The sequence below is a fragment of the Babylonia areolata genome, chromosome 2 (assembly GCF_041734735.1).
Source record: "Babylonia areolata isolate BAREFJ2019XMU chromosome 2, ASM4173473v1, whole genome shotgun sequence".
In the NCBI taxonomy this organism is placed as follows: domain Eukaryota; kingdom Metazoa; phylum Mollusca; class Gastropoda; order Neogastropoda; family Buccinidae; genus Babylonia; species Babylonia areolata.
Window position 1 is genome coordinate 26,445,233 of NC_134877.1, and position 27,500 is coordinate 26,472,732.

Here is a 27,500-nt window from a genome sequence, read left to right on the forward strand (position 1 = left end):
CTTATTCTGTACTGCTTTCTTTGCTGCACTGATACAGTAGTTTTGGAGAATCATTGAAAGATAAAATATGTTTTCCTAAGTGTAGAGATGGAAAAGTCAGAGGGAGAAGAGTTGAAGTTTGTGTTGCTATGAGTTGAAGTTTTTGTTGCAATGATATAAAAATAATGGTCAGGGGATGTGTCTGTTCAGTGGTGTTGACAGTGCTGCCTGGTTAGTCCTGTTCAAACAGCATGTGTTGTTCGTTATGACATGACTGACGACTGTTTGGTGGTGATGTTTCCAACTCTGATATAGTGGAGAGGGGGAGGTAGAATGGAGTGTGAAGAGCCACACCATCGTGAGCCAGTTCATGTTCACACGCAACGCATGATGAGAACAAGAGACTGTTGAGAAAATTTTGCACTGGGCTAGTATGCTGGTGGACATGTATTTGAGGATGAAAGAAAGGTGAGAGCCACTCTGGTCTGAGAGGACTACAAGCAGTGTTTGCATTCTGTCCTGATGAAGAAAACTGGTGACGTACCATTTGCACAAAACCACTGTTCTTTCGGCACAGCTAATGTGGAAATATGCTGAATGTTCTCAGCAGATGGATTCTCAATTTCCAAGCAGACATTGCAATAGGTTTAACACACAAAAAAATTTGAACATTCAAAGAACTTGTGCAAAATGTTCTGACTAAATGAACAGAGAGTTACTTGCTGTGTCATCACAGTTGATATAAACCTTGTGGCAGTTCTTCTGCGTCCCAACAAACACTGGATCTCATGTACACATTGACAGCTGGGGAGAGACCAATAAATGTGCTTCATGTAAACGTACCCAAGGTGGATCATAGCAGTCATTGTTAGCTTTGTGTTGACTTAACCAAAGTTGATCTCGACGTTCAGTGTTAGCTTACACCACACTGGTTTAGCACATTGTCAAGGTTTATAGTGGCGTGTTGACAGTCTGTTATGGATGATAAAACCGCATCATTCAGGTGTTGGCGTCATTTCCACTAATCCTCTACTGCTTGACAGTCTGTTGATAAAACCTCATCATTCAGGTGCTGGTATCATTTCCACTAATCCTCTACTGCTTGACAGTCAGTTACGGATGACAAAACAGCATCATTCAGGCACTGGCATCATTTCCATTAATCCCTGTCATGCATCTGAACCAGAAAATTCAATAAATTGTGGAGCAAGTTGCCTGCAACCTTACACAAGGGGTGCATGTGAATGTTTCTGGTCTTGCAAACTGGGTCGCCTATTTCCTGACCTAATTGGGCCTCAGTGAACTCCATGTGTATGATACTGCTTCAGAATGCTTTTTGAATATTTCACTTGCTTTGTGTGTTTCTTGTTGGAGAAAGGTAGCTGAACTTGCAGAATATGACTTCTGATTTGATTTTTTAAATTTTTTAACTTTTGTTGAAATAATTATAAATAACAGGAAGTGTTGATTCATGATTATGTCTTCTGTTGATGAATAGGACACGTTGGAGCCTTGTACAGTTGTAGCAGAAACGGAAGACAGAAAAGTTTGTGTGCATTATCATTTTCAAGGAGAAAATTCTTTTGTTTCAGTTGTTAGAAGAATGATTTTTCTTCCCATGTAAACTGTGAGAATGCTTCAGATTGTTATTGGTGCAGCATTAGTGAAGATTGTTTGTTTATTATATATTCCAGCTTGTCTGTACTTTTTCTTTATAACAAAATGTTGTTGGGACCGTCTTAGAGGTTGAGTTTTCAGTTTGGGGTTTTTAAGATGTTGCAGTTTGTGAGGCAGGACTGACATCTTTTCCATTCCGTTTTTTTTTTCTTGGCATAAAGGATAATAACATGTATGTTTTGTTCTAATTCACTCAGTATTTCAGTTTTGAACAAACCATTGGCATATTGTGGTTTCTCTTGGAGCAGATTGAAACGTGTATCTCTGCCTTCTTTGTGAATTAAAACGATACAGACATGGATAAACTGTGCTAGAGTTTTGGTGAAAAAGAGAACTTGTAAGGGTGCATGGGCACTACTAAGACAGTTATAAAGGTGAGGTGTGTGTGTGTGTGTGTGTGTGTGTGTGTGTGAACATGTAAGGGTGTACAAGTACTACTAAGACAGTTGTAAAGGTGAGGGTGTGTGTGTGTGTGTGTGTGTGTGGATGCTGACACCTGAGTAATGGTTTGCCTGTTCACCAGAACAAAATACACTGACATCACCATGTCCTACCTTGCTGTGTGAGTGAAGCAGTACCCAGTGATACCATGGTTAAACCAGACTGACAGCCGTAAATGATCAGCTCACGTAAATGGGATTATTTGAGATACACATACACAAGGGTATAAACTTTACAATAAAATATTTCTGGCTGTTTATAGTTGAACATTTACACGCACATATGTATGCGCTTGGGGTCTCTCTCTCTCTCTCTCTCTCTCTCTCTCTCTCTCTCTCTCTCTCTCTCTCACACACACACACACACACACACACACACATGTGCATGCACTCACAGACACATATACACGCATGCATACTCAATCACATACACACACACATATATGTGGTTAGTAAAATATCAAATTAACAAAACAGTGGATAGTGAATTCTGATTGGGCGTATGGGGACCCTGGATCAGCTCCTGACCAATCAGACGTAGCAACTTTAGCAGTCCTGGGTGAACTTCCATCGGTGAAGGTTTGTCACTGACCCAGTAAGCTACAGGCTGATCTGATTGCTGCTGTGATTGCTGCTTTTTTTTTTTTTTTCACGTTCTCTTGATGACTGTGGTCTTCAAATCACTGCCAACTGCATGTTTGCCTTAGCCAGACTACACAGATTAGAAGGGGAAAAAAAGAAGAAAAGATATATACACATTTCTGAGACAGACTATTCTTAATATGTATAGACTATAAAAAAGAAAAGAAAAAAAAATATATGTCTATCTGAGACAGACTGATATATATAGATTTAAAAAGGAATATATATATATATATATATATATATATATATTACACACACACACACACATATGTAAGTGGAGTGATGGCCTGGAGGTAATGCGTCCGCCTAGGAAGCGAGAGAATCTGAGCGCGCTGGTTTGAATCACGGCTCAGTCGCCAATGTTTTCTCTCTCCACTAGACATTGAGTGGTGGTCTGGATGCTAGTCATTCAGATGAGACAATAAACTGTGGTCCTGTTTGCAGCATGCACTTAGCGCACGTGAAAGAACCCATGACAACAAAAGGGTTGTCCCTGGCAAAATTCTGTAAAAAAATCCATTTCGATAGGAAAAAGAAATAAAACCGCACGCAGGGAAAAAAAATTTTTTTTTAAATTGCGTGGCGCTGTCAGTTTAGCGATGTGCTCTCCTTGGGGAGAGCAGCCCGAATTTCAAACAGAAGAATCTTTGTGACAAAAAGACAAATACAAAAAAAAAAAAATATATATATATATATATGTATGTATGTATGTATGTATGTATGTATTAAGATGAGTCTGTCTCAGAAATTCTTGCCAGCTGTCTGCTTCATCTCCTGATACAGGGGTTGATTTTAGCACAAAATGAAATCAGGTTGTTGATAACGGCTTGTTACAGGGTTCCCTCTCCATCCCTTGCTCATAACTCCGTGATTGTAAGTGCTGTGGCAGGGGTGTGTATGATTGTGAGTGCTGTGGCAGGGCTGAAAATAGGGGTGTGTATGATTGTGAGTGTTGTGGCAGGGGTGTGTATGATTGTGAGTGCTGTGGCAAGCCTGAAAATAGGGGTGTGTATGATTGTGAGTGCTGTGGCAGGCCTGAAAATAGGGGTGTGTATGATTGTGAGTGCTGTGACAGCCCTGAAAATAAGAGTGTGTATGATTGTGAGTGCTGTGGCAGCCATGAAAATAGGGGCGTGTCCATTGTGAAGCAACGGTTACTGCATGGTCTGTGAAGTCAGCTGGTGTATAAGGTCACTTCATGGGAGATGAAAGTTGTTGGATTTGATGCTCACATTCCAAAGTTCTTGTGAAGGGGGAAAAAAAACAACAGAGTTGCTGTTCAAACTGATCTGAAATCTGAAAAAGAAATAAAATAAAATAAGTGTACACTGGATGAATGTAGTTTTTGTTCCTCTGACCATAATCTGGAACATGGCAGTGACGAAAAGAGTGAACAAGACAAAATTTTTGATACTGCATTTAATCCTGGTGCTACATACCCAAATGTCCTCCAAATACATTTTCTAAAGAAAAAGGGAAAAAGCACTATTTAAAAACAACATCAACATTAACAAACAAACAAACAAAAACAAAACAAAAAAACCCCCAACAAACCCTGACCCTTCCCCAATTCATTTTTCTTTCCAAGACTTCAATGTTTCCACAAATAGGTCACCACTTGATCAGCCTGTTGGTTTGGTAAACGTCTTTTGATGTGTTAACATTCATTCATGAGAAGTAGGTAAATCATTTATGAGAAATAGGTAACTCGTTGGTGAGCAGTGGGTATTGATGGAAAGTAGGTGTATGATTCATGAGAAGCTGTGAGCATTGATGAGAAGTAGGTAAATCATTCATGAGCAGTGAGCATTGATGAGAAGTGACATTGATGAGAAGTAGGTAAATCATTCACGAGCAGTGAGCATTGATGAGAAGTGACATTGATGAGCTGTGAGCATTGATGAGCAGTGAAGTTGAACAGTGATGAGAAGCGACGCAGTAACGCAGGCTTGTTTCTTGCCCCCACAGCGCAGCGGGCCAGGAGAGGGGCACACCACCTTGGGGGCTCAGCAGTGGCAGGACGGGCACGGATGGACATGAGCGCGCTGCAGACGGGTGGCCTGGCGGAGTCCCCAGCGGACATGTTCCTGGTTCCGCACAGCGACCTGGAGAGCTTCACCTGCCGTGTGTGCGGCATGCTGCTGGCCAACAGGAAGAACGCAGCGCGGCACCGCCGCAAGTGTGAGAGGAAGTGCCACCTGGAGTGCCACCTGTGCGGCCAGCAGTTCTACCGCAAGGACGTCTACACCAAGCACATGAGGACCAAGCATAACTCTTCCGTCAGCCAGCAAGGGCCAGCACCCTCGCAGCGAGTTTATTTCCAGGACTATTGACTCTTGCTGCAAGGGCCAGCACCCTCACAGCGAGTTTATATCCGAGACTGTTGACTTGTTTCCTTTTTGGCGAGAGAACTGAGTTTGATTGCGATGGCATTTATGTTTTGGAGCAAAGTATGTGCATTCAGCGACTGTTCTTTAAACCTCAGTTGTCTTCCTTCATGCTGCTGACATACTGAAATAACCTTTCTGTCTGGGTCGAAACTGGGTTTCTTGCACTCACTGACTGTGTGGCATTGATGTCATCCTCTTGCTGAATTTGAGGAGGAAGAAGTCACCTGTACAGAGAGTCATGAAATATACTCAGTGAACCCCCATCACAGAAAAAAACACCAGATATCACAGTATTCTAAGCTCTTATGATAATATTGTGGTAATGTCTGTCTTTCTGTGTAAAGTGTGCATGAAAAATCCATGAGTGTTTTCAACATGAACATACTTACATGATCACCCCTGTTGAGAGATTTGCTGGCAAAGAAGACCCCCCCCCCCCCCCAAAAAAAAAAAAAAAAAATCCCCCCCCCCCCAAAAAAAAAAAAAATCACCATACTTCCTCATCAGAAGACCAGACATTAGAAGGGTTGGGTGGAAAATAGTGACACAGCAAAAAGATAGAACTAATTTGTGTGGTGGGAAGCAGACTAAAACATTTGAGACTGGTCCAAATGGTAATCTGTCCTAACAGGGGATGAACAAGATGTATTTATACAGTGTTGGGCATGCTAACAGAGGGAAGTCGTACTGGGTTCAGTTGGTGTTTGACTTGAGTGACTTTGGTCAGATATGGAGGAGAGTATGTTTTGAAAGATGTGGAGATAGCAAATAACAGAATGATCGTGCTGTGAACCCCCCCCCCCAAAAAAAAAAAACAAAAAAAACCCAGAGGATTTACAGAGCAGTCTTCATGGCATGAAGGATTGTATTTGGTCTTGATCAGTTGATGATTCACTGGGTATGTAGTTAAATGTATTTGACTTTTGGGCTATATCAGTTTTGCACTCTGTGGTAAACATGCTTCAACATCATCTTACTTGGTTAGCATCCTCATGCACACACACACGCACGCATGCACGCATGCGCACGCACATGCATGCACGCACGCACACACACACACACACACACACACACACACACACACACACACACACACACACACACAAACCCCCTCAACCCCCCCCCCCCACACACACACACACAGATTCTCTCTCTCTCTCTCTCTCTTTCTCTTTCTCTGTCACACACACACACGTTTCAAGTGTAACTCCACTGGAAACAAAGTAAAAGGGTGAAATGCAGTAGGTTCCATCCCTGATCTGACTCCACCCTGATCTGACTCCACCCTTTGATGAGTGCTGTCAAAGCATGCATGGTACACAAAACAAGCTTCAGACTGAATCATTATGAGAAAGCTGGGATAAACAGGGGGTGGACGGTGGGGGGGGGGTGGAGGGGGGGGGGGGACATCCTCATGGACATCATAGCCACCAGCCTTAAGATCACGAAAGAGGATATGTTGGAACACCATCACATAGTTGGTTTGGCATTGGGACTTCGGTCCAGTGTTGACCAGTGGGCATTGGGACTTACGGTCCAGTGATCAGGGTTCGAGGCCCTGTTCTGGCATGGTGTTGTGTCCTTGGGAAAGGCGCTTTACTCTGATTTTCCTTGCTTCACCCAGGTGTGAATGGGTCCCTGACTTTGGCTGGGGAAGGTTTTAAATGGTGGAAGGAGAGGATTGGGCCCGACCTTTTGTATTTGTATTTCTTTTTTTTCTTTTTTTATCACAAAAGAATTCTCTGTGTGAAATTCGGGCTGCTCTCCCCGGGGAGAGTGCATCGCTACACCACACTGTATTTTTTCCTGTGTGCAGTTTCATTTGTTTTTCCTATCGAAGTGGATTTTTCTAAAGAATTTTGCCAGGAACAACCATTTTGTTGCCATGGGTTCTTTTACGTGTGCTAAGTGCATGCTGCACACGTGACCTCGCTTTATCGTCTCATCCGAATGACTAGCGTCCAGACCACCACTCAAGGTCTAGTGGAGTGGGAGAAAATATCGGCGGCTGAGCCGTGATTTGAACAAGCACACTCAGATTCTCTTGCTTCCTAGGCGGACGCGTTACCTCTAGGCTATCACTCTACTCCTTGCCATGCTGAGAGCCAGACATAGTGGACATGAATTCACTGCCGCAAAGGTAGGGACCTTTTACTAAAGATGATTTTTTTAAGCTCCAACACAATATCATGCTTGTGCCTTTGTTTCCGTCTGTCGGCAGTCATTGTGGGGGTTCTTTTTGACTTTACTGGACCAGGCTTGGTCAGAACTGTTGTAGTTCCAGTATCACATGCCGACCAGTAGCTGACCAGCACATTTTGAGCACAGTGGGTTGGGGGCTTGCAAGAGGATGTTTCGCAGAGAGCGGAAGTTACTGGTGAAAGATCCTGTGAACTGCAGATCGGTCCAGATCAGGCAGGGGTGTTAGTTCTTCAGCTTTTTGTCCACCTCATCTCCAAAAAGGGAAAAGAAAAAAAAAAGAAATCAACAAAAGAGTCATTGTGACATGGTTTTAAAAAAAAAATATTAATTTTTATTTTATTTTTAATTTTTAAAGAATTTAATTCATTTAGGAAAAAAAAGAGTATATATATAGACAGCTCTTTATCTCTTGCATTCATGTAGCTTTTGATGGGTTCTCAAGGTCTAGCCAGAGCATGCATTTGTCACGCACACCCCCCAACCCCACACACCCCTTTTTTTTTTCTTTTCGCAGATGTGGAATATGGATAGTCTGCACACTTATATACCTTCTTGAGACTGTAATTGAATTGTCTAAACTGTCTGCGAACTTACAGCTGTGGTTTTGGAGGTGACAGTTCCACGGTTTCAGCCTCAGTAAAAAAAAAAAAGTATATGTATAGACAATTCTTTATCTCTTTCATTCATGTAGCGTTTGATGAGTTCTGAAGGTCTAGCCAGAGCATGCATTTGTCACGCATCACCCCCCACACCCCCACATTCCCCTTTTTTTTTCTTTTCACAGATGTGGAATATGGATAGTCTGACACTTATTATACCTTCTTGAGACAGTAATTGAATTGTCTAAACTGTCAGTGATCTTACAGCTGTGGTTTGGGAGATGACAGTTCCATGGTTTCAGTCTTAGTTACTGCTGGATTACATAAAGCCCATAGGGCTCTGCCGGTCGGGGCTTGACCCCAGGGGCCGCTTCGGTAGCCGGAAAGGCCTGGTCCTGATGCCTGAAACAGATGATGGCTTCCCCCCCTGGGCCCGCCATCTTTCTACCCCCTCCACCCCATCACCTCCATTTTTAGGCCCTAGGAAGGTGGTTTTCCACACTGCTGCGCTCCTTCCCATTATGGTGTCAGAATGGTCAATGTGATGACTGTGGACACCTAACAGGAAGAAGAAGGAGAAGAAGAAGATTACCTAAAGCCCAACAGGCATACTGCTGAGTGAGGGAAGACCCTTTTAGGACAGTCTGCCCACCACAGATGCTCTTTTGAGTACCACAGTAATTCAACCTTTGAGCAGACTTGGTGTGAGAGTGTGCTAGTGTGAACTGGGTACAGAGGGGTTAGTTTGTATGTGTGTGTCAGTACCTCTGTGTGTGTGTGTGAGAGAGAGAGAGAGAGAGAGAATAGATTGACCTTTAAATACTGGTTGCTTTCTCTCCTCACAAGTGTTTTTTTTTGTTGAAAATCTCATTTTTGACTCACTTGTGTAAACAAAGTGAGTATGTTTTAACCTGGTGTTCGGTTGTCTGTGTGTGTGTGTCTGTGTGTCCGTGGTAAACTTTAACATTGACATTTTCTCTGCAAATACTTTGTCAGTTGACACCAAATTAAGCATAAAAATAGGAAAAATTCAGTTCTTTCTAGTCATCTTGTTTAAAACAATATTGCACCTCTGGGATGGGCACAATAAAATAAAAAATGAAGCCTAATTATATGCAAACTGCATTTACTGTTATATTTATATTTTTTGTATTCTCTAAACTTGGCACTTTGATCTGATATTCTGACCCAACAACAAGAGCAGTCATTATTATCATTTTTTGTTCAAACAGGAACTTCTTTTGCTAAGCATGGAAGTTTTATTTATTTTGCAAACGTTTTGGTGCAGATAGTAAAGAAGGGAAATTACTCTGTAATTAATGCTAGGGGACTTAATTTGCTTTAAACTGATCTTTCTCATCTTAAACATTACATTTTGAAATTATACTCGATACATAAAAAGCTTGGATTTTTTAAAAAGTGTATCACAATTGAGTCTTGAAGGCCTTGCCTCTCTTGTGTTGTTATGTTATGGTCATTCAGTACAGCCCCTTCAAAGGAACAGGCAGTGGGTTTTGAAAGATGATGAACTGTTCGTTTGGTGAATTCAGTGAGAGAACAACGGTGCATACTGATCTTCTGGTTGTTGTATTTCAAATGGCAGTGTGTGTGTGTGTGTGTGTGTGTGTGTGTGTGTGTGTGTGTGTGCTGTTGGTCTGTGAGAAGCAGCATAATCTTCAGAGCTTTCCAGATCAGTTGAGAGAGAGAAAAAATCCACAGTGTGTGCCCTTCAGATCCTCACCATCACAAATCTTTTTTGGTTTTATTATCTCTTCAAGTATGTTTTTCCAGCCGAGTATGCAGCATGGGAATACTGATTATCCACATCAAGAATTTGTAGTAATTGTTTGAAATTACAACAGCTCAAACGACATTGCGCTGAAAGTTGACAGCTATCAAATTACCTTTCCCCGACACTTTTTTTTCCTTTTAGTTGATCAGCATAGTCCTCTTACTGACCTGGCTACATCATTGTTCAGCATTAGTACATTTAGCCAGTTAAAGATTTTGACAGTGAATTTTGTCCTGGTGTTCCTTGTTTTTTTGGTTATTTTTTTGTTGTCTTTGCATCATGAAAAAACAAAACAAAAGAAGTCTGATTTCCTTGACACTGACGCACATGGCGCGGTATTGTTGTCGCAGCTGTCAGGTCAGGCAGTAAGTGGAGTTTGCTGGTTCGAGGTTCGGCTACCATGGTGCCCCTGCCCTGCCCATCACCCGACCCCTTCCGCGTACCGCCTCCTCTCGGCCCGGGACTCGCCCTCCATTCCCTGCCCTACAACCTCTCCATCGCTCACCGCGAACGCTCCGACGGCAGTCTCACCTGCCGCAACTGCGGCAAGATGTTTTCCATTTCCTCCAACATGCTGCGACATCGCCGGCAATGTGAAGGTCGGGGTCACCTGCAGTGTCGCCATTGTGGGAAGGTGTTTTCCCGGCGTGATAAGTACAAGCGTCATCTGCGGATCAGGCACAACGACTGTGACATCACCACGTCCACTCTTCTGCAGATGGAGTTTGACAGGTTGATGGTGGATCGGGAAGTGGGTGTGGGGTCTGGGACTTCTTTTGTGAAGAGTGAGGACGATGTTTGTGGGGAGGAGGGGCAGGAGGAGGCCCCTTCTTCTGCTTTGCCTTCACGGTGAAAGCAGGGTCAGGGGTTTTCCCTGCTTTATAAACATGGTGATTTATTTGTTTATTTATTGTTTCTTTGTGTTCCCGCGTTTCTCTTCGCTTGATGTTTTTTTATTTTATTTTATTTACTTTTTTATTTTGAAAGGCCAGGAAATTGTTGTGATAAACGTCCGTATTGTCATATGTGTCAAGGAGCAGGGATTGTGGACAAAAAATATGCCGGTTATTATGCTGCCAAGGTAAACAAACTCCACTACATCTTTAACTCATGTCCCAGAGTTGTCAGAAGTTCTTCTTGTTGGTTTTGTACAGAAGTTTGGGTTTTTTCTCAGTTAGATTTTCTTTCTCACTTGTTGTGAAGTCTCTTTTAGAGAGAGCAATATATTGTCTTGCATTTCTTGCAGACAGTGTGTCAATCAGGTGAGATCATCTGCAAAATCAGACAGTGCAAGGCCATTAAAAATTTTGCAAAATAATAGATCCCTCACCAGTTTTCTGTTGATGTTTACTGGATGTCTCTTCCTGGGTCAGCACAGCTTTACATCTTCCCCAATCCAGGATTACAGCAAAAAAGGGAAGGGGGAAAGAGACATCCTTGTCTCACAGCCATTAGAATAATGAATTTTGTCTTGCTTTCCACAGTGGATACCATGGCTGTTGTGCAGCTGTCTGATGATGCTGAAGACTGTACCATTTATTCTGAAGTGTTTTAGGATGTTCCAGATTGATTGCAAATACCCACTGTGTCAAAAGCCTTTTCAGAATCTATGACAGAGATTTATAATGGAGTCAGTGGAGTCTGCCTTTCAGTGGTTTACACAACAATCTTTTTTAAGCATGATAGTCTAGTCAGTACAGAATAGTAAGTTTGTTCTTCTTGCTACTTGTCAGTGGAGGTGTGTGTTTTTTTCCTGTCCAGGATAAAACCTAGTCTGGATTTTGCTGGAAGTTTTTAGCTGAACAATACATCCCCACCTGCGTCATACGCTGCTGAGAAGTTTGAAATCTGTGACAGTTCAGGTGCTGGCATGTTGGTGCCATGATACTCTGCACAGTTGTATTAGATTTTGTTGCTCTTTAATGCTTGGATTTATTGCTTGCCGTTTCATTGTTGTTTGAGGTGTTCAGGTTTGACTTGTGATGCATGAAGAGTTGTTTCCCAGTATCTTTTTGGAACCGTTTCTTGCATGTGTTTGAGTCATACCCTGCAGCTGGAAACCAGGGAGATCAAGCAAAGCTTGTGTTATTTTTTAAATAAAAGTATTTTCATTGTTGAAAGGCGATTTGTTGTTAATCAAATAGTGTATTGCTGTTGATTTCCTTGACTTCAGCAACTTAATCAAACCATTTTCTTTCACATTCTGTGTTCACTTTCATGCCTTCATCAGGGTTTGAGAGAAGACTCCTGAGTGGAATTGATAGCTGTTGAAATTGATGTAGCAGACTCCAAGAGATAATTTGCTTTTGGTGTCATATATTGTACCATGTCAGACTGATGCAAATTAGGCCTATCAGTTTGCTCTGCTGACTCCAAGAGATAATTTCCTTATTTTGTTCTGGTATTGGGCAGAGTCAAGGAACTCTCTGTTGCTGTTGGTTTGCCTTTATTACGACACTGTGTTGCTGGGCTTTTGTGTTGTACTTCCCTTGTTTGTTCATCTCCAAATTTCAGCATTCTGTGACTGTCCCCAGTTTTTTTGTTTTTTGTTTTTTGTCCAGCAGCTAAGGTAAACTTATGTCAAAACCATGGAGATTATGTGCAATGCTCTAGTCTTAAGTTGATTAATAACTTTGTTTGAGGAACTCAAATGTTTGCTGTTCTTGAGAGTGTGGAAGTAAGTGTCATTCGGAATGATGTCTTTCTTGATGTCTGGTGCCAGAATTAAAGCTCACAAGAGCCAACACTGTTATATCTTGTGTGTTTGTGTTGATGTATGTTTGTGTGAGTGTCAGCGTGTTGTGACTGTGTGTGGGGACTTGCAGTGAGTGCTGAGCTGATAAGGAGATTTCTGTTTTACAATATCCCTTTTCCTTTCCTTTGGGAATTGCTTGTGGACAATTTTTTTTTTTTTTTTTAAATAGACCTTTATACCCCTGCCCCACACAAATTGTTTGTGTGCACATGCATACACACACTGATAAGAATCTGGCTGATGCTTTGCAGCTGTTCTTTTATATGATAAAAAAAATGTGCTGGTGAAAAACAATTTTTTGAAAGATTGATTATTGATTTATCAAAGGGTTTATCAAAAGAAATTTTATGACAACAACAACAACAAAAACCCTCTCGCCATCATATTGATATTTGAAGAGACTTTAAGTCTTGTTCCACTTCCTTTTTGATCTAGATGAAATAGTACAACCATTCGTGTTTGCAATTACATGTTTTGTTCCAACACTAACTTACTCATGGGCTTTCTGTCTGTCTGTCTCATGTTCGCTCACACAGACACAGACACACACACACATCACGCACACATGCATGTGCATACTTGCGTGAGCATGTGCACACACACACACACAAAAAACAACAACCCACACACGCATGCGCACGCACACGCACACACACACACAGACACACACACACAGACACACACACACACACACACACACACACACACACACACACACCCTATCTCTCACACACTCTCAGATCAATGCTCACATGCACAAATTAAGGATGGGGGTGAGGCAGCAGCAGAAGTGGTGAGAGAATTATAATAACTATCATTCGAATGAATCCATCATTTGAGAAATGTGATATATAAATGGCCATGACCAAGGCACCATTTTAGATATGTTTCCATTTCTCAGCACACACAGTGGCAGCAAGAAGTCAGCTCTGCACCAGTAACCTGACAAAAGCACAACTAGTCGCTAACTGCATACTTGAGCTAATTAACCTCGCATTGTGTTGCCTCTTGGAATGCTGGGGCAGAACAACAATGGTAAGGATGATGCAGATCGACTCTCACACCTCCCAGGCAGGGAATGAATGAATGAATGAATCTTTATTTTCCAACGGTGAAGATATTAGCACTTTGGCCGACTTACACATCTGCCGTTGTTCTAAGAGACACACAAGGGAGGGAGCTTGCGTTTTCGATGAAAAGTTGTACATATATATATATATATATATATAAACACACACGGATCACCATGATGCTGTGCTGTCAGGGGTGTTGCTGTCTTGCAGTGCTGTTTAGTCAGACCTGTGCCATTATGACAGTAGTGTGTCGTCAGAAGTGTTGCTGTCTTGCAGTGCTGTTTAGTCAGACCTGTGCCATTCTGACAGTAGTGTGCCATCAGAAGGTGAAGTGAAGGTAGCTGTCATGCAGTGCTGTGTTGTCAGACCTGTGCCATGCTAAAGGTAGTGTGCTGTCACAAAGTGTTGCTGACTTGCAGTTCTGTTAAGTCAGACCTGTGCCATTCTGATAGTAATGTGCTGTCAGAAGTCTGTAGCTGTTATGCAGTGCCGTTTAGTCAGACCTATGCCATTGTGACGGTAGTGTGCCATCAGAAGTCTGTAGATGTTGTGCAGTGCCGTGTTGTCAGACCTGAGCCATGCTGACGGTAGTGTGCCATCAGAAGTCTGTACCTTTCATACAGTGCCGTGTTGTCAGACATGTGCCATTCTTACAGTACTGTGCCGTCAGAAGTGTAGTTGTCATGCAGTACTGATAAGTCAGACATGTGCCATTCTGACTGTAGTGTGCCTTCAGAAGTTTAGCTGTCATGCAGTTCTGTTTAGTAAGACGTTTGCCATTCTGATGCCAGTGTACAGAAGTATAGCAGTCATGCAGTGCTGTAAGTCAGACCTGTGCCATTCTGACAGTGGTGTGCAGTCAGAAGTGTAGGTAGCTGTCGTGCAATGCTGAGTTTCAAAATGTGCCATGCTGACGGCAGTGTGTGTTGGTAGCTGTCATGCAGTGCCATGTTGTCAGACCTGTGCCAGTCTGATGGTAGTGTGCCATCAGAATTGTAGCTTTCATGCAGTGCTGTTTAGTCAGACCTGTGCCATTCTGACAGTAGTGTGCCGTCAGAAGTGTAGGTAGCTGTCATGCAGTGGCGTGTTGTCCGACCTGTGCTATGCTGACCGGTGCTGTTTTGTTGCTGCGCAGTGGCGGGAGGTGGGCTGCTGAAGGAGCTGGCCCAGGACTTGGGCGCCATGCTGCCGCCCACACACCCCCTGAGGGAGAAGTCCGGGGGCTGTCTGCAGTGCCGGAACTGTGGGAAAACCTTCACGCAGCCCTACAACATGGTGCGCCATCGCCGCAAGTGTGAGGGCAAGTTCCACCTGCAGTGCCCGTACTGCGGCCGAGGGTTTTATCGCCGTGACAAGTTCAACATCCATGTCTTGAAGCACGCGCACTCCCATTTCTCGCCCAGTTAAGCGGCTTGGTTAGGTAATGTGTCGCCGTCGTCCTGTTGTCGCTTCTTGTTGCTAACAGTTGTGGACTTATTGGTTCATTGTGTGTGTGTGTGTGTGTGTGTGCGCGCGCGCCGTAGGAACCCGCTGTGACGGGTCAGCAAACAGTATACACACATTTTTAATGCATCAAGATGTAGAGGTTCATTATTGAGATCAGGCTATAAATTTAAAAACAATGCTGCTTGCAGTTCTGTCAACGAAACAGAGAAGATCTCTTTGATCACAGGAAGTTATTGCGTCAGGCAAGTGTAGATGGTTGATAAACTAAAAAAAATTTTTGTCCACATGCAAGAATCAGACACTGAGAGAAAGAAGTTTCCACACACACACACACACACACACACACAAAAGAGCATTAGTAGCAATGCTGATTTTCACAAATTATCACCATTCATTATGTTGATTGTTCACAATCAGTCATCAGTCATGATGTTGAGTTTCATTGTATATCATCTCTCATTGATTTTCACGATATATACCATCAGTCAGGATCTTCATTATATCATCAATCATACTTCTGAGAACCTTTGGGGAGGCGTGTGGGGTGGGGGAGGTGTAGGGGGGTGGGGGTGGGGGTGGGGTGGAGTTTGGACATGGCAATGCAGTAAACTTCAGTGGAGATGTTCACAGTTCCAAGAGGCCTAGAGACACCAAAAGGGAAGGGATCCATCTCCAAAAGAGTACTGAAGTACCGGAACTGAACTGAACAAAAGTAGATTATGTCTGGGTTTCACAGCAGCTGACATGCTGTGGTGATATTGCCGTGTTCTGCACTGACTCTGGTTGAAGTATTGTGATACACACTGCAGCGTGCTGCAATCACTGCTTGTCCACCTATGCAGCTTTTTAGTTTGCTTTCAGTGTAACTAATGATCGACAGATAGAACATTGGGAATAACATATATCCATACATATATACTTTATACTTTAATAACATTCTGGATTTCTCTGGAGAGATTTTTCCTAGAACCTCTGTTTATTTGTGTGTTTGTTTATTTGTGTGTATCTGTGACAATAATTTGTTTTTTATCTTGCAAGCCTCTGTTTAAAAGCCCCAGAACTATTAAAAAAAAAGAAAAAAAAGCCTTAGTTTTGATATAAAAAGTCACAGAATGGCCTAGTTTTGCTATAAAGTGTCACAGAATGCCCAAGTTTTGCTATACAAAGCCCCAGGATGCCTTAGTTTTGCTATACAGTCACAGGATGCCCTAGTTTTGCTATAAAATGTCACAGAATGGCCTAGTTTTGCTATAAAGTGTCACAGAATGGCCTAGTTTTGCTATAAAGTGTCACAGAATGTCCTACTTTTGCTATAAAAAGTCACAGAATGTTCTAATTTTGCTGTTCAGATTTGAAGAATGTCCGAGTTTAATTTTTGAAAAGTCCCAGAATGACCTAGTCTTGTTGTTCAGAGTGCACATGGTGAGTGCCTGCAGTCACCATGTTCATGTTCTGCTTGCAGTGGCAGCACACTTCCAGACCAGCGCCCTGCGCTCACACGCCTCCTCCCTCTCCTCGTCTCTCTCAGGGTCTGTCAGGGTGGCTGCTCTGGGTGCGTCTGCACCACTTGGCTCTCTCCGCCACACCTGGGGGCCGCTGGGCAGGCATCAGTGTCGCAATTGCGGGAAGCGGTTCTGTCATTCCCGGAACATGGTGCGGCACCGGCGCCGGTGCGAGGGCGATTTCCACCTGCAGTGCCCGGTGTGCGGTGTGGGCTACAACCGCCGTGATCACTTTAACCTGCACATGGCCAAGCAGCACTGCAGCTAGCTGACAGCCAGTTGACGACTTTTTTTCTTTTTTCGTTTTTTTTTCTTGTTTTTTTGCTGTCCCATCTCCTGAACTGTTTCAGTGGCATTGTTCCCCATGCCGCTCATTTCGGAGTCCTCCGTACACAGCCATATCCAGGTTCGTCTGTCGCAGTTCCGTTGTCGGCAGTCCACGGATAACTATTGATGTTAGATCACCAGTTAACACTGACATTGTTGCCTATTGTCCAGCTGACCTGACAGAGCCATTTGAGGACTGTACTGGCCAATCAGTTCAGAAACCATGGACAAGAGTCTGCAAGGACTGTTACTGATTTCAGATAAAGCAGACAAGTGACTGTATAGCCACGCTCCCGGGCAAAAATGCAAAAGATGAGAGTGATTGCGGTGGTGGTACTTTTTGTGGACAGATGTGCTTGCTGCCTTGAACATCAGCGAATGAACGTTTGTGGTGTTTGTGGTATTTGTTTCACCAGAACAGTCTCTCGGGTGTGAGATTCTTCACATGGCAGTCTGAAGTAGAGAATGAAATAGAATGTAGCACACTTTTTATACTTTTACATCGAGGTAATATAGTGGTTTTTGACTGAAACTGAAATTCTCAATCTCATCCCTGTCTCTGCATTTTGGCTTGCAGTGTGTTTTCTTGTACTTTTCTTCTTCTTCTTCCTCCTCCTTCTCCTCCTCTTCTTCTCCTTCTCCTCCTCCTCCTCCTCCTCCTCCTCAACTCTGTGAAGGAGAGTTAATGGGGTTCCACACATAAGAACTGTTCCTAGGATTCCTCCAGGTCTGTTGGTCGTGTGTCAAAACTTTGTGGTGTGTTACCTGTGTGATAATTGTCTCATGGCTGGATTATCAATTGTCTTTAATGTTACTGGCATCAGTTGGTGCATGTTAATCAAATTCTGGATCTGATTCTGGACTTGTTTGCGTGTTGACCTGGTTCAATGGACTTTGTTGACCCACTTGTGTAAACAAAGTAAGTATGTTTTAACCTGGTGTTCGTTTGTGTGTGTGTGTGTGTGTCCATGGTAAACTTTAACATTGCCATTTTCTCTGGAAATACCTTGTCCGTCAATACCAAATTTGGCTTAAAACTAGTCGGGAAAAATCTGCACAGTCACACCAATAATAGTTTGTAAGTCTCCCAAATTAAGCCGTGTTTCCCATATAATGTTTCGTTGAGGCCATTTCCAGGATTCCAGAAACACCATATTACCTACCTCATCCCAGTTGCAGTAGTGTTGGTGATGCTTAGTAAGACGGTGTGACCTCGTTTTTCTTGTTCACAATTAAATGGAAAGAAATACAAATTCTGGACACAACACATACAGTGACACAGACTACATCATCGACGTGTTCACTGCATATGAATCTTTTAAAGTAGATACTCAATTAACTAGAATCAACATGAAAGAGAAATTGAATCAACCATGTCGTACTTTCCCGGCGAGTGTACCTAAACTTGTACATCTGTCTAGATCCAGAGAAAACGGATAAATGTTGCAGTGTGATTGCGCGATGGCAACGTCCTCCTTTACTAAGGACTTTAGAATTCTTAAATGCCTGAGATACCCCAAACAACGTTACGACTTCGAATACCGCAATCAATTTATCACCCTTTAAAAGGCATGCTTGAATTAGAATTTCTGAACATCATTCATGGATCCACAATAGTGTAGTGACTAAGACAATTTCTTCCCACCCGAACATGCCAAGTTCGAATCTGCACTCAGCATTTTTTTTTTCCTTTTTTTTTTTTTTTCAACCCGAAGCTTTATAATAACAAATACAGAACACATATTAACGAATGAATTTATCAAAAAATGTTTTTAAAAAGGGTTTTACAAGTGAGTCTTGAAGGCCTTGCCTCTCTTGTTCAGCGTGGAAAAACAATGTTTGTTTGTTGCGTGGTGGTGGGTGGAGGGGGGGGGGGATTTTGTTGATATCAAATAGCAGCTGGTGATTGTTTGCTGTGAGGAGTTTGCTGTTGTGGCAGTAGTGCTGTTGTGGATTATTTCGAAAGTCAGTGATGCTTTTCATGACAATCTTTTTTCTCAGAATATTTTTTTTGGTGATTTTCAGTGTAGAATTTTGAAACGTGTGTGTTTGCTGTGGTTATTTTTGTTAATTTTACTGAAAGGTTTTCTGGTTGTATTTGTGTATATATGTTGTCTACAGTTGTTTTACAAATATTTTCACATTTTTTGTTTGTTCTACAGAATGGTATTCATCAAACAAAGAAGTTTCTAAACACACACAGACACATACACAAAAGCACACACGCACGCACGCACGCACGCACACACGCACACCACACACACACACACACAGACAAAGAGAGGCTTGCATACACAGACACACCCTCAGAGAGAGAGAGAGACGTGCGGGCACACACATACCCACACACACACACACGCGCGCGCGCACACAGGGAGTGGGGGGGGGGGGGGAGACAGAGAGAGAGATGCTTGCAGGCACAGATCATGCTTGCATGCACCAGTTGAAGCCAACAATTTAGCGTCATTCATTTGAATGGACCTGTGTTGTGAAGTCTTCTGTCACGCTTGTTCTTCACATGGAAGTGAGTGGGTCAGGCGATGGACTTCTGATTGACCTGCGATCAGGGTGTGACTGTGAGGCCCTGTGCTCTGATGTTCTTTACTCCATCCAGGTGTTAATGGGTACCTGACTTGGGTCGGGGAAGGTTTCAGTGGCGGAAGTAGAGAATTGGGCCCTGCCTACCTATGCCGAACCCTAGACACAGTGTATATGAATTCGCTTCCCCAGTGGCAGTAAAAGGCAATGTGTACTTTTAATCTTATCAACCTTCATATGATCTGTCTGACAGTGAGTGCATAATCACCTCCTCAGAATGGTTTCAGCCAGTGTAGGGCGGTGACCTTACTGAAGTGCCAGAAGCACAAGGAAATGTTCCACATTCCAAATTGACCTTACCTTTGGTTGTTGTTGTAACTATTTTTGGAATTCCTCGTTTTCAGTTTGTGCAGAGAAAATCTGTATATGCCTGTTATTACTAGGGTTTTGGTATTTTTTAGTATTGTTCTATCAAAAAGAGAGAATGTGGCAGTCGTGTGTGTGTGTGTGTGTGTGTGTGTGTGTGTGTGGACAGAGTGAAGAGACAGCTGTACTGATGATGGCGAGGAAGAGGTTTTGATGGAAAGAAACGGTGGACAGTGCGGGGATGTATTGGGGCCCTGGTGGAGAGGGGTGGAGGGAAGGGAGGGCCCTGCTGGAGAGGGTTGGAGGGGAGGGAGGAGGGAGGGAGGGCCCTGGTGGAGAGGGGTGGAGGGGAGGGAGGGCCCTGGTGGAGAGGGGTGCAGGGGAGGGAGGAGGGAGGAAGGGCCATGGTGGAGAGGGATGGAGGGGAGGGAGGAGGGAGGGAGGGCCCTGGTGGAGAGGGGTGGAGGGGAGGGAGGGAGGGCCCTGGTGGAGAGGGGTGGAGGGGAGGGAGGGCCCTGGTGGAGAGGGGTGCAGGGGAGGGAGGAGGGAGGAAGGGCCATGGTGGAGAGGGATGGAGGGGAGGGAGGAGGGAGGGAGGGCCCTGGTGGAGAGGGGTGGAGGGGAGGGCGGTGCAGTCCAGAGGATGATCGACATTAACACATAATAACAACTGTACCGTGATCAACATCAGCTAATAAAATAAAAATGGTACCATGATCAGCATTAACACATAATAACAACTGTACCATGATCAGCATTAGCTCACAAAATAACAGCTGTACCATGGGTGGGTGGGTGGGGGAGATGGGAAGCGGAAGGGGTGTGAGAGCCATGAGGATGGTGGGGAGTGGGGACGTGTGTGTGGCGGTTGTGTTAGCGGCTGTGCAGTGGTGGCAGAGTGAAGTGGTGAGACAGGTGGATCTGGATCGTCCTTTCAAAGTTCAGCAGGTGAGGACCGACATGTTGGTACACTGCTGCAGGGGTGGTAGGAACTGGTGTCTGATGCTTGGATGTCGTACCCCTTCCCTCCTGCCACCCCCTCATCTCATCTCAGCTTTGTTACTTTTGATGGAGGAAAGGAGAGCAGTACCAACCTTCAGTGATAATGACGATATCGATGACGATGATGATGATGATGATTATGCAGACTGAGCTAGTGGTGTTTACAATAAAAAGTTAAACATAACGTACAAGCATCAAATACAAGAGACACAAACAAGCGTGTGCTACACAAACACGCAAAGAAACAGACTGCTTTCAGACTGTCGCTCTCTTTCCTTCTGTCTGTCTTATTGACACTTGCACACAAGGTTTGCCAGTACAGACCCCAGTTATTAGTGTTGTTCTTGTTGGTTATAAAAGGGAGGACATTTATTGGTAATGCACTGGCCAGCAAATCTGCGCTTAAAGTTAAAGACATCATGTCTCTCTCTTGTCTGTCTGTCTGTAGGCCAACTTGCACAGGCCCACAACACACACATGCATGCGGGCATACACAGACACACGTAAGCGTGCATACATACACCCATGTACATGCTTGTACACGCCATGCCGCACTAACAGAGATGCACATACAGTAGATCATTGAAAAACCCATTTTGTCACAATCACTTAACATTAAATTGTACAAAAGTGTGTCCATGATTTAGCTATCACACAGACAATATTATCTGGAGAACTGAATTATGCTTCTTGGATTTAAAAAAAAGAAAAAAAAGAAGTAAAAAAAAAGTACACGCTCAAACATGCATACATGCATGCACACTTACACACATGCACACACTCGCACACATGCGTGGGGTGTGTGCGTGAACACACACACACACACTCTCTCTCTCTCTCTCTCTCTCTCTCTCTCTCTCTCTCTCTCTCCCCCCCCTCTCTCTCTCACTCTCTCAAATCATACTGACTTTTGAGCATGTGGTACAGAAATGGTATTAATGTTGTTACTTGTGCTGTTACATGGATTACTGGTAAACATATTCAGATACTTCCTGGGATGTTATAAACTGTCACAGACATTTCTTTCTACAAGGAAGAATTTTTTTTTAATTCCCACTTTCCACCCCTGTGGATTTTATGTAAAGGAGCCTGTCGACTGAATTATTGCCCAGTATATGTGTGTCCCATGTTGTGAAACCCTCCTGTGTCCTGTCAAAGCCATTGCTGTGTCTTATATTCATAATTCTTATTCTCTGGGTTATAGTTTGTGTCAGTTAATGGGTTTGCTCACAATAAATGATTTCAAAGTTTGATATCTGTTATCAAATGTGTGTGTGTGTAGTGTGAGTGTGTGTGTAGTGTGTGTGTGTGTGTGTGTGTGTGTGTGTGTGTGTGTGAGAGAGAGAGAGAGAGAGAGAGAATCTACAAAACACTAAATCATTTTGAAACCTTGCGATCAGAATGGTTTATTTCAAGAACTCAGATTTTTACTTACACTGCACTATATTACACACACACACACACACAAACACAGACACAAACACACACACACACACACACACGCACACACACACACAGAGTGAATGTTTTTTTAACTTTAGCCATGGACCACATTTGCTTTTCTTTTCACATCAAGATGTTCTGTCCCCTTTGGGGTAAGGGGGGGGCCTCAGCTCATCTGTCATGTAAATGTGTATCCTAAATAACAATATTTATTCACTATCTTTATTACCCCCACCCCCACCCCCAGCCCCCCACCCCCAAATAAAAACAACCCATCAACAACACTTCTCATGTCTACCTAAAAGTCTACCTTTTCTAATCATCATTATTTTGAGAGAGAGAGAGAGAGAGAGTCTTGTGATGAAATTCAGGTTCATAATATTTGATTAATATGTAATTTTAATTACAGATGGAAGGGGAGTCAGAGCTGAAGAAAGAGAAGATGCTGATGCTTTGAACGTTTGATTCTCAGTACCCTGTTGAAGATCAAAAGAAAAGCCAACCGTACTTAAATATCGCTTGAAGCAAGAAGCATAGGAAATACCGGGGGGTCATCTTTCGTCTTTCACAGTGCTGTTCCCTGTCAGAAAATAGGTTGGTAGAGCACGTCTAGATCTGTACTGTGCACTGCACTTCTAGAGATCCCCATGTCTCTGTGCTGTCACGGCACACGCACGGTGCGTTGTCGGAAGCATTTAACAGTGGTGTTTTATGTTTCTGTCCTTGTCAGCTGGTTTCCCCAAACCTCGGCTCGGGGCCCTGTCAGGGATGGAGGAGGGTGACCTTGGACCTTCCTGCCTTCCTTCTCACCTCCTCAGGGGCCTCGCTGGGGATAGCTCCAGGCCCGTTATTCGAGGTGGGAAGAAACTGTACCCGTGCCGGAACTGCGGCAAGCTGTTTAAGTACGGCCACAGCATGATCCGTCACCGCCGCCAGTGCGAAGGCAGCTTCCACCTGAGCTGTGATTTCTGCGGCCAGAAGTTCCATCGCCGGGACCGCCTCAACACTCACCTGCAGATCAGACACCAGGTCATCGCGCCGCCGGTCTACCATTACAGCACTGACCCTGCCGATATCATGCGTCACTTTGGCCTTGTGCCTCCACCAGAGGAGGAGGGGGAGGGGGAGTCATCCACTGACCCTGCGACGAAGGCTGACTTTTGATGGGGGCTGCTCGGTGCGTGTGTGCCCACGCTGTGATGCGCACATGTGCATTGTTTCACTTATTTGATCGCACGTTCTTACTGATTCATTTCAGAATCACTTGCATGCAGCACACGTGTACATGCACAAACACACACACACACACACACACACACATACACGCACACACACACACACACACACACACACACACACACATGCTGTCACTAACATACACATTATGCACTAATTTATTTCACAAATTGCTCGCAGGCAGCACGCATACACACTCGGGTGCACACAGAGACACACACACACATGCACACAGTCACGCATGTACACATGTCAGTACTCTTACTAATTCGTTTCACTTGCATGCACACACACACACACACACACACAGACAACCCCCCCTGACTGAACACAGAATGACTGGATTGCATTTTGCCCGTCTGTGGTCACTGAGCTTCATCCGCACTTTCTCCTTCCCTCTCTGTATCTTTCTGTCTGTCTGTCTGTCTTCCCCCTGATCTTTTTCCTCTGTATCTGTCTGTCTGTCTGTCTTCCCCTGGATCTTTTTCCTCTGCCTGTCTGTCTGTCTGTCTGTCTGTCTTCATATGATGATGTATTTGTTTGGATTGGTGCTTCAGCTTGATTCTTTTTTTCATCCTTTTCTCCGTCTTTTCCCTCCTCCCTTTCTTTTTTCGGAACGTGACAGTACATCGTTGTCATGGGTGTTACAAACATGGCGGTTCGTCATTGTCATGGGTGTTACAAACATGGCGGTTCGTCATTGTCATGGGTGTTACAAACATGGCGGTTCATCATTGTCATGGGTGTTACAAACTTGACGTTCCATCATTGTCATGGGTGTTACAAACACGATAGTCCATCATTTTCATGGGTGTTACAAACATGGCGGTCCATCATTGTCATGGGTGTTACAAACATGACAGTCCATCATTGTCATGGGTGTTACAAACATGACGGTCCATCGTCATCATGGGTGTTACCAACATGATGGTCCATCGCTGTCATGGGTGTTACAAAGAGGATGGTCTATCATTGTCATGGGTGTTACAAACATGACAGTCCATCATCGTCATGGGTGTTACCAACATGATGGTCCATCGTTGTCATGGGTGTTACAAACAGGACAGTCCATCATTGTCATGGGTGTTACAAACAGGACAGTCCATCATTGTCATGAGTGTTACAAACAGGACAGTCCATCATTGTCATGGGTGTTACAAACATGATAGTCCATCATTGTCACGGATGTTACAAACATGATGGTCCAGAATTGTCATGGGTGTTACAACATGATGGTCCATTGTTGTCATGGGTGTTACAAACATGACGGTCCATCGTTGTCATGGGTGTTACAAACATGACGGTCCAACGTTGTCATGGGTGTTACAAACATGACGGTCCATCATTGTCATGGGTGTTACAGTTGTCAGGATTACCTGGTCACAGAAGTGCCTCCAGAAAGACTCACATCGGTTTTGTTTGACTTTAAAAAAAAATTAAAAAACCCAGAAAAAACGAAGTCATGTGCAAGAAGAAATAGAAAACTGCAAACTTGCCTGTGGCATGAAACTGTGTGTGTGTGTGTGTGTGTGTGTGGTTTGGGGGTGGGAGAAGAATGTATGTGCACTGTGTTGGGAAGAGGGAAATCAGAGCTGTGGGTTTTGAAAGGACAATGTACTGGTGACGGTTTGAACACTTTTGGTTAGGGATGATTTATGTTTGACTGAATGTTGCAGAGTTTTAGGTCAGTTTGGAAAACAAGAAGAAAGAAAGAAAGATCACAGGAGACAGTTGTGGCCTCCTGGTATTGGACTTAATGTTCAACTCATGCTGGAGTCGCGGTCTCCTTGTATCTCTCCCCCTCACTCCCTCCTGCCCTCTGTGTCTCCCTTCTTCCCCATCGTCCATCTTCACCTTTTGAGTTTTCTGCTCAAAGCAATGTTAATAACCCATTCAGCAACCGGTTTCTTAATAATGATAATTATGACAATAGTAATCATGGATAGTTAATAGAGCTCATTCCAAAAAACTGCTCGGGGTGCTTTGCAAAAAAAAGAAAAAGAAAAAAAGATACTGTACTTAACACATTACATCAATGTTACCTATACACGCTACAATATACGGAGTAAACTAATCAAAAGCTTCATCAAAAGGAGAAATATCCAGCAGATTTGAGAAAACTCTGGGCCCTTCAGGTGATATAAAATAAACTAATCAAAAACTTAAACAAAAAGAGAAATATTCAGCAGAATTGAGAAAACTTTGGCCCTTTCAGGGGGACATTGAAAATGATGTTGAGGTTATGAACGATGTGAAGCAAGTCTGTTGCATCCGCTGTGTTTGTTTTATTTGTGCAGCATGGTTTGGCCACAAAAACAGCCTCCCCTCCAGCGTCTCCATCGCACGACGACGCCTGCTGAGTCCTGACCAAGGCATAGGTGGCTTCACTGTACACTTTGAGTCCTCCAGCACCGGCCATAAACCTGCTTCCAGCGTTCACAGGACGTCGTCATCATCGTCGTCGTTGCAAGAGTTCCGGCACTACTGCAGGAGCTGCGGGAAAGGGTTTGCGTACAGCCACAGCATGATGCGTCACCGGCGCAAGTGCGAGGGGTCGTACAGCCACACCTGCCAGCTGTGCGGCAAGCTGTTCCACCGCCGGGACCTGTACGTTGACCACATGTCCACCAACCACAACGTAGTGGACGTCCCGCGACACAGACTCCCCCTGGTGGAGGACCCTGCTGCCTTGTTTGGCGCCGGCGTTGCAGTGGAGGAAGCGGCAGCGCACGTGCCACATGTTTCTGTGGCGGGCGATGAGTGCAGGAAGGGGGAGGAGGAGGTGAGGGCGGAGCAGATGGCCCAGCTCATCGCGCAGCAGGTGTCCATGGATGGATGCTCGGCATCTGGAAATAGCCATGAGGAGGGGAAGGAAGGCTGACCGATGGTGTGTGTTGGCGCTGACGATGGGTTCATCACGCTCTCCTGCAGGCGTGTGCTCTCTGCCTGTCAGCTTTGTGATGAATGATTGACAGCTTGTTTTGGGTGTCCGTTCTTTTGTTTAACATCTTTTGATTGTAAGTTGTATCAGACGAGAACAGATAAAAAAAAAAAAAAAACGGTGTTTGGGAGAGAAAAAAGTCCCTGTTCGCATATGTGTGTGTGTGTGTGTGTGTTTGTGTGCATGTGTGTGTGTGTGTGTGTGTGTGTGTGTGTGTGTGTGCACATAGCTGACAGATGTGGCTTTTGTTTTGGGTGTGATTGTTGGTGGATTCTTCACACTGGAGACATCAGTACTCAGCCAGTTATCTTTTTGACATGACTTGTCCCACTGGGTCTGATGACGAACATGGCTGCTTCATGACATTAACAATGACTAATTACTACAGAGTTAATGGTTTGGCTAATTTATGTCTCAAACAGCGTTGTTTGGCTTTTGATCATGGAGGATCGTTTATCCAACACCAGTTTTTCCAGTTGCCCCAGTTAATAGATCTCAAGGCCTGGCTTCTCATGTTGGGTTATGCTGCAGATGTTGTGTAGCATGTATGGATTTGTCCGAATGCAGTGACGCCTCCTTGAGTAACTAAACTGAACTGAACTGAAATGGATCAGATGTTGTTTTTGATAGCGTTTCACTTTCTTAGTCTGGCCGTTTGTTAGTTCTTTGGTTTTTGACTGCATGAAATGACACACTGCATTTTGTATGGTAAGTTCGTTGTTTTTGTTAATGCTAGTTGTACTCCAACAACTTGAATTATGTGGGTGAGTTCTGAATGGGAGGAAGTATTTCATGCCCATCACATGAAGCATGAGGCCAACATTTTCATGACTGAATGGCTGGAATACCTTACAATCCTTTTCACTGGGGATTTGTAAAGAGGAATGTTATTTTGTGTTTAGAATTATGACATTGTACACACAAACAGGTGTGTGTGTGTGTTTAGAATTATGACATTGTACATCAGATAACCCTGACTTGTAAGAGTTAAGGGCGGAAACATTTGACTGAGGGAGGGGGGATGGGGGGGGGCTTCTTCTCTGAAGACCTTGTATTGCCCAGCTCTCCCTAGAGTTTATTATCACTGTACATAGAGAAACCCCCAAATGCAAAGCTGGTTGCCAGCTGTAGCAGAGTCATGTGTATT

General features: G+C 43.9%; 1 protein-coding gene across 2 annotated transcripts in view; it reads left to right on the forward strand.

Moving 5' to 3' along the window:
• Window positions 1–27,500, forward strand: part of LOC143299655 (uncharacterized) — a 135,576-nt gene that overhangs the window by 107,343 nt on the left and 733 nt on the right. Inside the window, exon 4 of one of the 2 annotated variants that reach the window (XM_076612980.1) lies at window positions 25,710–27,500. This exon is cut by the window's right edge and continues 733 nt beyond it. In XM_076612980.1, the coding sequence (XP_076469095.1) occupies window positions 25,710–26,293 (584 nt within the window). In that variant the 3' untranslated portion in view covers window positions 26,294–27,500. Of the gene's footprint in view, window positions 1,952–25,709 lie in introns of those variants that run through there. The other variant, XM_076613007.1, reaches the window with a different exon arrangement.